Source organism: Centruroides vittatus, unplaced genomic scaffold, assembly GCF_030686945.1.
Source record: "Centruroides vittatus isolate TY-2023 unplaced genomic scaffold, ASM3068694v2 contig_694, whole genome shotgun sequence".
Lineage (NCBI taxonomy): Eukaryota > Metazoa > Arthropoda > Arachnida > Scorpiones > Buthidae > Centruroides > Centruroides vittatus.
This window is the reverse complement of record NW_027122438.1, coordinates 64767-78515: the sequence shown is the minus strand read 5'-3', so window position 1 is coordinate 78515 and position 13749 is coordinate 64767. Positions and strand designations below refer to the sequence as shown.

The 13749-nt window shown below is 29.6% G+C and overlaps 1 protein-coding gene across 1 annotated transcript in view; it reads right to left on the bottom strand.

The window, feature by feature from the left end:
- The window catches only part of mRpL44 (mitochondrial ribosomal protein L44), a 52105-nt gene that overhangs the window by 32671 nt on the left and 5685 nt on the right, over window positions 1-13749 (bottom strand). The window contains exons 2-4 of the mRNA XM_067276429.1: window positions 13142-13247; window positions 7491-7678; window positions 7342-7417 (exon numbers count right to left, since the gene is read on the bottom strand). Of these exons, the coding sequence (XP_067132530.1) occupies window positions 7342-7417; window positions 7491-7678; window positions 13142-13247 (370 nt within the window). The remainder of the gene's footprint in view (window positions 1-7341; window positions 7418-7490; window positions 7679-13141; window positions 13248-13749) is intronic.

Sequence of the window (13749 nt, the reverse complement as noted above, 5' to 3'; positions counted from 1 at the left end):
ATCACACTAAGCAGAGTGCTAGCATTACTGTAAACAAATAAACCAAACCAAGGATACACACAATTCTTTTTGCTGATAACCAAGTTGTTATACTTAAAATTAAAAGATAGTATTTAAAGAATTTGAAAAAATATACCATATTTACTCGCTTATAAGACAATCTCGCATATAGGACGAGGTGTGACTTTAAAGATCAAAATAAAGAAAATTAGATTTCTTAATACAATTTAATTTTATTTCGTTTAATCACAAATAAAATGTCAAATGCACATAAATCACTCATTGTCCTGCAAAAATTACTGGCATTTTAAACTTTAAGGAAAAATCTTGTAAAATTGACAACATAATTTTTTCATGTAAAGTTGGACAATCGGAAACCTTTTTTTTGCCAATTCTTAACAGTCGAATCCACTCTCTGTCGATTACACTTATGAGTTTCTCTGAATTCTGATTTCCGAATAATCATCTGTTTTCACATGGGAATGGATTAAAATTTATATCGGGCTCCCGTGTGATTTTGGAATTTCAATCTGAAATTCAATTCAAAAGCTTTGCTTTTCCTATTGCTATTCATCTTTACTCCTGACAATACACAAGAAAGATTGAAATGACCCAGATAAAATACTTTTCTTTTTAAACACCAGAGGGTGAGCACCAGAGGGTGAGCAGGGTAAGCATAAAAAATGCGAACACACGGTTCACAAAAATTATTGCAAAAAACGCAAAGAATCCTTCACTCGCACGTAAAGGACGAACTAGGTTTTTGAAGTAATCAAAAATGAATAAAAACCTCGTCTTATATGTGAGTAAACACAGTATATATTATCATTGGAAATCTAAGCATAATTAACATTCACGTGGACAGAAAAATTTTTCAAGGGTGTCCTTCTTGAAATACAGTAGAGAACCGAAAATCGGAATCAATTGGGGACTGGGGTTGTTCGGATTAGTGATTTGTTCCGATTACCAATCATGTACGAATAAATATATTAACCTGTCCGATGTTCAAATTTTTCTCCGTTGCGTGTTGCTTCGTGTTGAATTTTTCTCCGTTGCATGTCGCTTCGTGTTGAATTTTCGTCGATTTTAAGCCTAATGAAATTTTTTATAATAATAATCGAGGCTATCGTATCGTTAAAAATTATTTCTGCATTTTGTACAAACAAAATAAATATATTGAAGAATATAAAAACATGAAAATTATACTTTAGAAGTAAATTTAGTATCAAAAACGTTCGATTCAGCATGACACAGTCCGACTGAAAATCGTTCCGATTACCGGCGATTCCGATTACCGGGGTTCCGATTAACAAGTCTCTACTGTACTTAGATTCCATTATAATGATGATGAAATAAATTTTAACTTAATGATAAATTTACAGAATTACATTTGACAGAAAAATAATCAGTCTTTAAATATTCTGATGTTACGTCTGTATGCCTGTGAAAAAATTCATGTACAGTAAAACCTGTCTATGGCAACCACCCACAGTTCCTTCAAAAAGTGGTCTTTTAGACAGGTGGTTGTCCAAAACAGGTGGAGTAGTGCTGTAATACCATATTTCTGGATGTATTTTGTGCACATTTTAGCCATATCTGTGTGCAAAATTTGAGGTGAGCAAAAATAAGTGGATTTTTCAACAATAGAGCTATTTGGTACTGTATTTTATTCTTATCAGATAACTCGATTAACAGAAGTCATCGTTATTTTATAAGACAGATTTAATACCAGTATTTTAAAGATTAATACAGTATTTGCATTTTCTTGATTATAATGCACACTTTCTTTTTTCCGACTTAATTAATTCAACTTGGTTCTCTTTGTTCACTCCTCGGTTATGTGTATTACATCATCGATATAGAAGCGTGTGGTATCTCTCCACCACTTTGGTTTTGGTTTTTGTTAGTTTAATCTTATTTTAACTTTAAAAATACTGTATTTTTTTAATATTTAATATTTTCTTAAGTACAATAAAAAATTATTAATTAATAATAAAATGATCTTATTATTTCTTCTCATATGATTTCATTACATCAATGACAATCGTGGAATCAAAAAAGGAAGGTTGCCTGTGAAACTGGTTTTTGCATTAATGCATTTATTGTGTTTTGAATATTTTGCATGTGAAAAATTACTTGGACATTATTTTTCTAAAAATATTGCAGAAATAAGGTAGGTTGATACAGAAACTATTTATTGCACATGTACTGTATATGAGCTTAAAAAAATAAAATAAAATAAATTTTATCAAACGATGAGATCAGCTGATTAACTGTATTGTGCACAATATTTTATATCCCTAAGAAAAATACTGTAGGTCTACGGTAAAATAAATTGCATTTTCCCACAGTTAAACTTTGCCACTAATTGCTGTTGTGATAAACCATTTTCACTTTCTCTGATAACTTTAACATAATCTTCTAATGACAGCACATCACATTTCTTTCATTTTTGGGACAATTTTGAACAAACTGAAATGAATTTCCTTTGTTGCTAGACTAATTCATTAACACCTGCACCTAATTTCAAGGGTGGGAGAAGTGCCTGAGGTGAGTTCAAACAAGAGTTTAGACCAGATATATTTGTGGAAGTGGTCGCTTGTTACAGTTATTGTATGTTGTTTCTGACCAAAAATCAATGCCCGTGGTCGCATTACACAGGTAGTCATTTAATACAGGTAACTTATACGAAGACTCTATATATAAACTATTCTGTGCCAGAAATTTTTGCCTGTTTTGACAGGTGCCCATCAAGTGCAGGTGGTCATCTAAGCAATTTTTACTGTACACAAAAATCCAAAATATAATACACAATAAATTTTTAATGGAATAATAAACATAAATAAATTCCCCAAATTGGTAAGTACTTTCAAGTCTTATTACGACTGAGTTATTCCAATCTTCAAACAAATGCACTCACAACCTTTTAAGCAACATAACTATTTAATAATGAACAGTCTCATTGAAAGACCCAATTCAGATTATGAAAAGTTCAAACATTACAGTTAAACGATTTAGAACATGAGAAAAAGAATATAATTAGAGAATGCTGAACATTTCAAATTTAAACAAAAATTAAATAGTATACAAGTAAATAAAATAACATATAAAATATCAAAAATACGAGGGTAATCCCAAAAGTAAGGTCTCCTATTTTTTTCAAAAATATAAAGAAATGTTTATTTTCAATAACATTCACATCATTTTAAAGCTTGAACATTTGTCTATTTTTTCTACATAATCGCCATTTCGGTCGATGCATTTTTGTAGGCGCTGTGGCAATTTTTGTATGCCCATGTCACACCAGCTCACCGCCATGTCGTGGGACCCATCTTGCACACACCTTTCGACATTGCAACTTTTCTGTTAAAATCCTATGATTGGTGCATCGGAAAACCCCAAGAACCAAAATGCAGACATCATCCAGAATGATTCGCCGATCTTCACGCATAGTTTGCTCAACCTTTGCGATTGTCTTGTCGGAAATTGATGGTCTCCCGCTTTTTTCTTCATCGTGAATTTCAGTATGATCAGCTGCAAACTCCCTACACCACTACTTCAGGACGTTTTTGACATCTATGCACGACTCGCCATACACTTCTATCAATTGGTGATGAATTTCAATTGGTTTAACATGACATGGCAGCAAGCTGGTATGACATGGGCATACAAAAATTGCCACAGTGCGTAGAAAAATGCATCGACTGAAATGGCGATTATGTAGAAAAATAGATGAATGTTCAAGCTTTAGAATGATATGGAACAGTATTGAAAATAAACGTTTCTTTGTATTTTTAAAAAAATAGGAGATCTTACTTTTGGGATTACCCTCATACATAAAATGCACAAACATAGATTTAAAAAAATAATAAAAATGACAAAAAAATAAAGTTACAATATATATATAAATCACCCACACGGGTGATGAAAAACAAAAGTAACAAATAACATTAATAAAAAACATCCTTGAAAGTTACTAGGTGTCAATTTCAAACCATACGCTCCAAGCTGTCAAAAGTGTGTTGTGATATTTACAGCTAACAGATCGGTCTTGATGTGTTGATTTATATATTTCAAAGGCTTCCACATATTGTAGGAGATGCTTATTTCTGATGGTTTTCATGAGCCTGGCCTGATTCCAATATACAGTACATTAACTAAACCATCAAAAGTATAAAACTGATAGTGATGTATTAGATAGACTTCTGAATATTGTATTTATGTTCTTTCAAGCAGATTCTGAGAGATCTAAATATTGTACCAATACATACTAAGTTGTGAACATGATAAGGACCCACCAGACTCATTGAGTATCTCTGAGGTATACCCAGTTCCCATCATTAACCAGAAACCATCTCATGAAGTCTTTGAAATATATAAATCAATACATCAAGGCAGTGGTGATATTCGGCGGGTTCGCACAGGTTCGGCCGAACCCGTTGTTAAAATTTTCAGTTTTCCGAGCGGGTTCGCCCGAACCCGTTGTTAAAGTTTTCCGAACGGGGTTCGGGTGAACCCGTTGTTAAAATTTTCAGTTTCCCGAACCTTGTTAAACACACGGAACATTTCTCAGTAGGTTTGTTTTTTTAAAAAAATATATTAACATCTTTATTATACTCTGTAATACTACTAAACTAGGGCCTTATACCCCGTCTGCACCGAGCATTTCAATCTAGATTGTGAGCAAGGTCAGGGAGTATGTCTTGGTGCGATCTCTCTTGAGCGTTTCAATCGAGGTTTAATCGCGATCGATTCAAGAGTGTTCTTGAAAGTAGATCCAGTCATAAGAGAGATCCCAGAATGCCATGTGCGCGAGACAATACATGATGGCTGTGGAAGACGTGTCGGGCTATGGACAGCGAAAGAAAAAGTATAATGTATCTTGAGAGATGATGACATGTGCCTATTTCTAGAAGCGCCATACTGCGGTAAAGAATTTCTCTGCCTTAAAAAAAAAAAAAAAAGGTCGACAGCTCTAAAATACTATTGTTACCTGGCCTTCTCCCATGGCTTGTTACGTTCTAAATACGCCACTGATTGTTAGATATATGGTTGCAAGAAAAGGTATTGTATTTCTAGCCAAAACTTCCATTTCGTTTGTCGGTGATTGTCACGGAAAAAATTTTCTGCTAGCGAACCCCTTGTTAAATATTTCGAATATCACCACTGCATCAAGGTAATTCTATTAACTATAAAGATCACACAAAGATTAACATATATATTTTGAAGACTATATATTTTGAAGACAGTGCTATTAATAATAATAATAATAATAATAATAATAATAACTACAGAAAAGCATTCGACAGTGTTCCACACAGTTGGCTGCTACATATTCTACACATGTACAAAATACATCCATCACTCATTGCATTCTTTCAAAACACTATGCAGCACTGGAGAACAACACTACATCTCAGGGTTAGTAACACTTCCATACAAACAAACCAAATTTTTATTAGGCGAGGAATTTTTCAAGGAGATTCCTTGAGTCCTCTCTGGTTCTGCCTATCCTTGAATCCATTATCCAAAATGTTAAACAACACGCAATATGGTTACAATATCAGACACGAAAAAACAACACAGTTTACACTGTCACATCTCATGTACATGGATGACATAAAACTTTATGCATCCACACAAAAACAACTTCATCAACTCCTACAAATCACACATTCATACACCAAGGACATACAAATGAAATTTGGCCTAGATAAATGCAAAACAGTTCACATAGAAAAAGGAATCCTGAAGAAAGAAGATTTTGCATTTGGAAATGGAGACATTATTGAATCCATGGAAGAGAGCGAGTTCTACAAGTATTTAGGATTCCAACAGGCCAAACTAACAGAACATACAAATAAAGCAAAGATTAATTAAAGAATACCAAAGTAGGTTAAATGCTATTCTCAGAACACAATTAAATGCAAAACACACAGTTAAAGCAATAAACACATATGTCATCCCAGTACTCACATATTCTTTTGGAGTTATACATTGGACTCACACAGATCTCGAGCAACTCCAAAGGAAAACAAGAACTACACTTACTAAGCATAAACAACATCATCCTAAATCTGCCACAGAAAGATTAACCCTTCCACGTAAAGATGGCGGACGTGGCCTGATTGACATAGTTAACCTTCACTACAAACAAATACAGTCACTGCCAAAGTTTTTCTACAAAAAACAAGAAACATCACAATTACATAAAGCAGTAACTCTAGCAGACTCAAATAACACACCATTAAACTTACACTCACATCATATGGACACAACGCAACATATAAAAAGCATAGACACCATTAAGCAATCGTGGGCTCGAAAGGCACTCCATGGCAGGCATCCTTATGATCTGGCCCAGGATTTTGTTGACAAAACTGCGTCAAACAGCTGGTTAGCTCGGGGATGCCTCTTTGGGGAGACGGAAGGATTTATGATTGCCATACAGGATCAGGTCATAAATACTAAAAACTACAGAAAACACATACTCAAAGATGCAACACTCACAAATGACACATGCAGAAAATGTCACATCATGCCAGAAACTATACAACACATCACCTCTGGTTGCAAGCTCTTGGCACAGACAGATTATTTACACAGACATAACCAAGTAGCAAATATAATACACCAAGAGCTTGCAAAGAAACACAAATTAGTAGACATCCATGAACCATACTACAAATACATTCCACAGACAGTATTGGAAAACAACACGCACAAAATGTACTACGACAGAGCCATAATCACAGATAAAACAATTTACCACAACAGACCAGACATCACACTCATTGACAAACACAATAAAATCACATACATTATAGACATATCCATTCCAAACACTCACAATATACAAAACGCATGCACTGAAAAAATTAGCAAGTACACAGAACTCGCCCAGGAAATAAGGCATCTGTGGAGGATGGATAGGGTGCTTATTGTACCTGTTGTTCTCTCCTCTACAGGTGTCATACCACACACACTACACAAAAGCCTAGGCACATTAGAATTGAATAGAAACACATATATCACTCTACAGAAGGCCACTATATTGAATACATGTCATATTGTGAGAAAATTCCTGAATACAGACACACACACTGATACACTTCTTTAATTTCTGTTTTGGTTACTATGCCTTGACTTTGGTCCGGCATAGTACACAGCCACCGGTGTTAACCGAGTATATCTAACTTAACCCAACATAATAATAATAATAATAATAACACAGTGCTTCAAACGTTGTCCTACTACTTCTGATGGATAAAATAGTCATCATTAAATTAATAATAGAATTGAACAATATGAAAAAAAAATTAAACAAATATAATTACATACCATATTCCTTCTTCGGGTAAAAATGGAAATACATGTCTTAAATAAGCCATGATATATCTAGTCATGATAGCTGTACCTGATATATAAATTAAATTTATTTAGCAAATTTTACTTAATTCTATCTTTATAATAATTGTAAAATAACATACCTTCTGAAATAAGTACAGAATTATCAACCAATTTCAAAGCTAAATCTTGCGATGATACTTCTAAATTTTCTCTTTTCTTTTCTTCTTTAGTTATATATGATTGATGTGTAAAGACTGTTTCTAATGTTTCTTCTTTAAATTCCTCATTTAATCTTTTTCCAAAAGCAAATATTTCTGAAGTTCTATTCCTAAAAATATTATTATTATTGATAAATCAAATCAAATATATCTATGTTAGAACATTATGATTAAATTTCTAGATTATAAATTTTAACATCACTTCAAGGTTGGTTGTTAATATTTGTTGAATTTTAATGGAGTTATTATTTATTTAGGAAGTTATTGTAGTCAGTGGCATTGTATTTATTCAAAATTAAAAATATTATTTATCATATCTATCAATAAAAAAGAAAATCAATAATAAACATTAAGTCAATTTTGTAATAAAGTATTCAGACTAATTTCTGGAAAATATGCATTTTTATAAGTTAATCTATTTTTCAGTCACATTGATAATACACTGGTGAAAACAATTAGGGGAATATGCTCTCGTTGCGGAGTGGCAAAGAATTTCTCGTCATCTCATCAATTCTGTCATATAGAAGAGCAACAGTTTTGCTATTTATAGAGATCATACAGCCTACAAAAGTCAGTAAAATACCCTAAAAATTCATTTGTTCTGCTTGTGTAGATGTACCATACATATTGTTGATCAATATATTGTAACAGTGCAGAAAAGTGAAAATATAACAATAATTTAGTTCAAACGTATTTTTTTTTAATGTATTACTGTATATTATGTAACATTAACATGACATTCTGAACTGTTTGTCGTTAATGTATTTCTATGCAAAATTCTTGTTTCCCTAATTATTTTGACCAGAGTATATTAGAGCTTGATGTGTAGATGCATTTTTATTTGTAATGCTATATCTTATATTAAGAATAAAGATTTAAAATTATAAAAAAATAAAAATGTTTATAAATATTTTATGTATAATCATTATATAAATAAAACTTTAATTATAATTGAAAGCGAATTTTATTTCAGTTTCAGCAGAATTCATTCACTAATTTAATTTATGTTATATTCTAACTATGAATTATTTTTTATTACATATTATACATATTATTTTAACATATTTCTGTAAGCAGAAGTATTTTCTAAGTGAACAGTAAGTTTTCAAATAAATTCCTCTATTATACATTTTAGGCTCAAAGACCAAAAACGTTCATTGAGCAAAGAAATTGACCACTGTGCAGTCTGTATCCTCAGATGTAGACTTAGACATAAGATTAATGAGGCAAACTGTTTTGAACTACATTCCAATTTTAATTTAAAATTGTTTGTGATAGAACACCAATTTTAAATTAAAATTGGTGTTCTATCTAGCCTCTTCATTCAAATCAACAAGCAGTTCGAAAGCTTAGAAATAAAAAACTGTTGTTTAAGTATCAATTTCCCTTAAAAAAATTTTCTTTTTTCAAAAAAAATTAATTGATTTAACTTCACAGTTAGTTTAACCGTTGTTATTTTGTCTGTACCGCATTTTATCAGAGACAAAGACTATTGGGTTTTATTCTCATCATTCTTTATTCCACATGAGAATAAAACCCAATAGTCTTTGTCTCTGATAAAATGTGGTACAGACAAAATAACAACGGTTAAACTAACTGTGAAGTTAAATCAATTAAATTTTTTTGAAAAAAGAAAATTTTTTTAAGGGAAATTGATACTTAAACAATATATAAAAAAACCGCACCATTAATATCTAATACTTATAGAAGAAAACTGTTGTATTCGATTTTCACCTGAAGATGGTAACTGTATGTTATCGAAAGTGCTTGTGAACTTATCAAAACTCTTAACAGTCACCATTCATAACGCCACAAAACGTAAGTGTAACTTATGATATTAACAAAAGTCGGCGTGAAGTGATTATTATATTTAATAAAATAAAAAAATACTAAAACCTGTATGAAAATGGAAAAAATAATTCAGTAACAACTGATTCTAATGGAAAATGGAAATCCGAAAATGGAAAAAATAATTCAGTAACAACTGATTCTAATTTATGTAAGTTTGACTGTTTATAATTTCACAAAGAAGTTTTAAAATTATGTTGTTAGTTTCAAAAGTTTTGATTTTTCATTAATATGATAAATAATGGATCAATTTTTATTGCATTAATAGTTAAATTTAATAATAGCAGATTAATTAAAATATATACTAAAAAGTCAGTCAAAATATTCTCTTTAACTCTGTTTTAAGCTACAAAAATATTTCAGAAATGTAATTAAAAAAAAATAAATAAAGTAACCAAATATATGAAAATTTAACTTCTTTTGTAATAAAAACAGTAATTTCACTCTGAGACCTATAAATTAAAATAATCAAAAATTTATAGACATATCATGAAAATATAAAATAGCCTATTTAAAATAAGAAAAGATAATTATATCAGTTCAAAAAATTTCATTAATAATTTAAGAAATATGCTTGAATCATTAAAATTACTTTCCATTTTTACTTTATGAAACTTTCTAAGTTGTACTCTATCTCCAGTGTTATTGTTTCAGATTTTGTTTCATTAAATGAGATATAGGAAGGACCATATTTAAAATTTTTTTAATTATCTATTAAAGAAACTGAATAGTCTATTGTTCCTATCAGCTATACTCAAGATTTAGCCAAAACAATTTAAAAATTAACAATCTCCTCTAGCTGATTTACTTCTGTTTCTTAACAATAAAACAAAATGGCTATGAATTTTAATCTTATTACAACATCTGAGCATAAGTTTATGAAAATCATAAACTTATTTAAAACCTGATGACCACCTATGGCATTAAATTGAACATGTTTGTGAATAAAGAATTTTCTCAGCAAAATGCTCAGATGTAGTAAGATTGTAATCTCTCTCTCTCTCTCTCTGCTGAGTATACACATTATGAAGGTTATAAATTTATTTATTTAAAAAAATTAAATTTATAGAATATTAATTACAGGGGTTGCTCTGGAAAATTTTTAAAAAATTGCCATTTCACCAGTTTTAAATTTTTTTTTCCATTTCAAATTATTTATTGCCATCAGTTAAAATTAATGCAAGTGTTGGTGGCTTATCAGTTTGGAATCTATAAAGCAAAAGTAACATGTAAAGCTGTCACTTAGAAATAGGAATAATTTTTTAATGAAAACTCCAAATATCACATTTTATCACAATGCTTAAATAGTACTTCATAGGTTCTGTCATGTGAAAACTTTTATGCTTTAGTCTACTGAAAAAAATCAAAGTGGAAAAAAAATGTCATTCCAATAAATTCCCCAAAATTTTATGCCAGTTGATAAAAAATTTCCAATCTGGAAACACTGAATGGTGTTACATGAAAACTGCTTTTGGTTTTCAACGTCACTTCCTACTTTCCTGTTTGAACTTGTTGTGACATCATGACATCGCTAGGTGCGTGGTACACAGGACTGCCATCACACAGCAGAGTTCATCCAAAACATGTATATGATAAGCAGTGAAACTCTATTGATAAATTCATGACTCAATGATAGCAGCTCACTCTAGCAGGTTGTGTAGACTCACTCGTTGCCAGGTTATACCGACCATTATTAGATACATTGAAAATTAACTTTTTTATACAAGAAGTTTGTTTTTTTTTACCAGAAAGATATTTTATCTCTATTTACTGTACATTTGCAAGCTTTATGACAATGTCTTCAACTCCTAAAAACCAATTAAATCCATACACCAAGGAAGAAGAAAGGTAAATGATTTTGATTATATAACAATTAAATTTGATTTACAACAATCAAATTTAGTTTTTATATATATTTAGTTAAATTACAGTTTATCATTATGTTGTTATAACTTAGATTATGAAGATATAAGAAAGTATTCATGAACATTTTTGTACATATAATTAGACCAAACATATTTCTATAGTTAATTTAGTTGTTTACATAAATTATTTACTTATACCGTTATAGACACGTAACATGTTCTAAATAAATTTAATTATAAGTAGCAAAAGCTAAAGTAATATAAATATTAAAAGTTTATAATACTTCTTCAATTATTCAAGGATTTTCTACTTAGGAAATGCAATAATTATCACAGATTATATATAAAAATAATGAGGAGAATTGTGTGTAAAATAATTGGAAATGTATTAATTGATTGTTCCAAAATAAGGTAGTTTTTTATCTGTACTGTATATGAAATTATTATCCTAATTAATTTGGTAGAAATATATATATATATATATAGATAACATATTTATTGATATAATTTTATATGTAAACTATAATCATGTAGTTATTTTTGTTGCATGTTTCTTACAGATATGAACTTTGGGTAACAGGATCAAAAAATCCTATATCGTTTAATAATCTTGCATTCCAGAATTTTATTTAATTGTAATTTTATTAATTGTATTGTGCAATTATGTTATAATTATATTAAACAAATGTACATAAGTTTAATTATTAAATGAAATAAAAATTTTAACTTTGCTTCCATATATGCCTTTCTTTTTGTTTCAGAAAGTGATATAATTGCTTTTCTAATGTTAAAGACATTATTATATAGCCTGCAAACATTAAACAAACATATCCTCATTAGGATGCTAGCAATTTAAAAAAACTATGCTAATAATGGTCGGTATAACCTGGTAATGAATGAGTGCCTACACAACTTTTATTAGGAGGCACTGATATCATCAAGTGATCAAATGAACAATAGTTTCACAGCTTACCATATACATGTTTTGAATTCAACATTCTGCTGTTTTTCCATGCTGTGATTCAATTTCACACTGAATGTCAAAATAAGTGGACTAGGGTTTTTATTGCCACTTTAATAAAAATATTGCAAAGTGGTAATTTTGGTGCTATGCAGAGCAATTTCTATAATTACCGTATATTTCCGCAGATAAGACAACCTTCAGATAAAACAAGGTATAAATTTTCATCAAAGTTTTATAGTTTTAGCATATATCTGTCCTATAAGATAACCTCCAAACTATCAATGGCTTATAAATTTAGTTTAGATCAGCAATCATCATCTGAATAATAATACTACATGGCATATACAGAATTATGTCCTATTTGTAATTTTTCGAATGAACAAATTTTATTTTCTGCCTTGCTATTGTTGCAAACATTTGCACTGATTCGGGCATTTGAGTAATAACCTTGACTATTCACAAAAACATCGTATGAGCTATTCTATTTTGTGGACATGACCTACTCTCTACTAGTAAATAATTATGGTTTGTTCGTTTTACTATAATGGTTTTAATTTATATAAATTTCAATCTAATTTTTTTGTATCTGTCCTATAAGACGACCCCAGATTTTGGGGACCTTTTTTTATGATTCAACTAGCGTCTTATCTGCAGAAATATACAGTACTTTTAAATAAATATTAATATTTATAATTATACACACAAATTATTACATACATTATAATATATATATGTATATGTATAAAATTATATATTCTATAGTAATGATAATAATATGTACAATAAAAATATTTTAAATTAATGTTTTTATTTGTCATGTTTATATATTTTAAATTACTAATTATGACAGAATATTTTAAATTTATTAATTATCTGAACTATTAAAATTCAATTACCAAGTTAGCCACATTGAACGAGGTACTACTGGAGGAGGACCTGCTATTTTCCTTCTCTTTTTCATTATCATCATTTTAGCTATTTCCCAGTTACGGAAATTTCTTACTATACATAAATTGAAATAATTTCAAAAATTATACTAATAGATTTTCAATAAAATGATAACACTATATTAAAAGTAAAATTTTTAATTTTATTAAACAATTTAATTTAATTTTTATAGCTAAGGTTCATCCCATAAATATAGGTCCACCTAGTAAAATGAAGTTTCTAAAAAAAACTGTTCAAAGAAATGAAGAAATAATTAATCACTAACATACTTATTGCATAACAATTACATTCTAATAAACATTTATTATTTAAAATTTAATAAATAATTTATACAGTAAATTTTTTAGTGTCCCATAAATATAGGTCCAGTATGAATTTTTTTTTTTTAAATCACCAAATTTGATGTATTTAATATTTATTATAGGTTATTTTATATTTTCAATAAATAATTTTATTTAAATTTATAAATCTCAAGTTAAAACAAGAAATTTAAATAACCTCCAAGAAACTTTGAATTATTCTATTTTGGAGAACAACATAACTCCTAATTAGAATG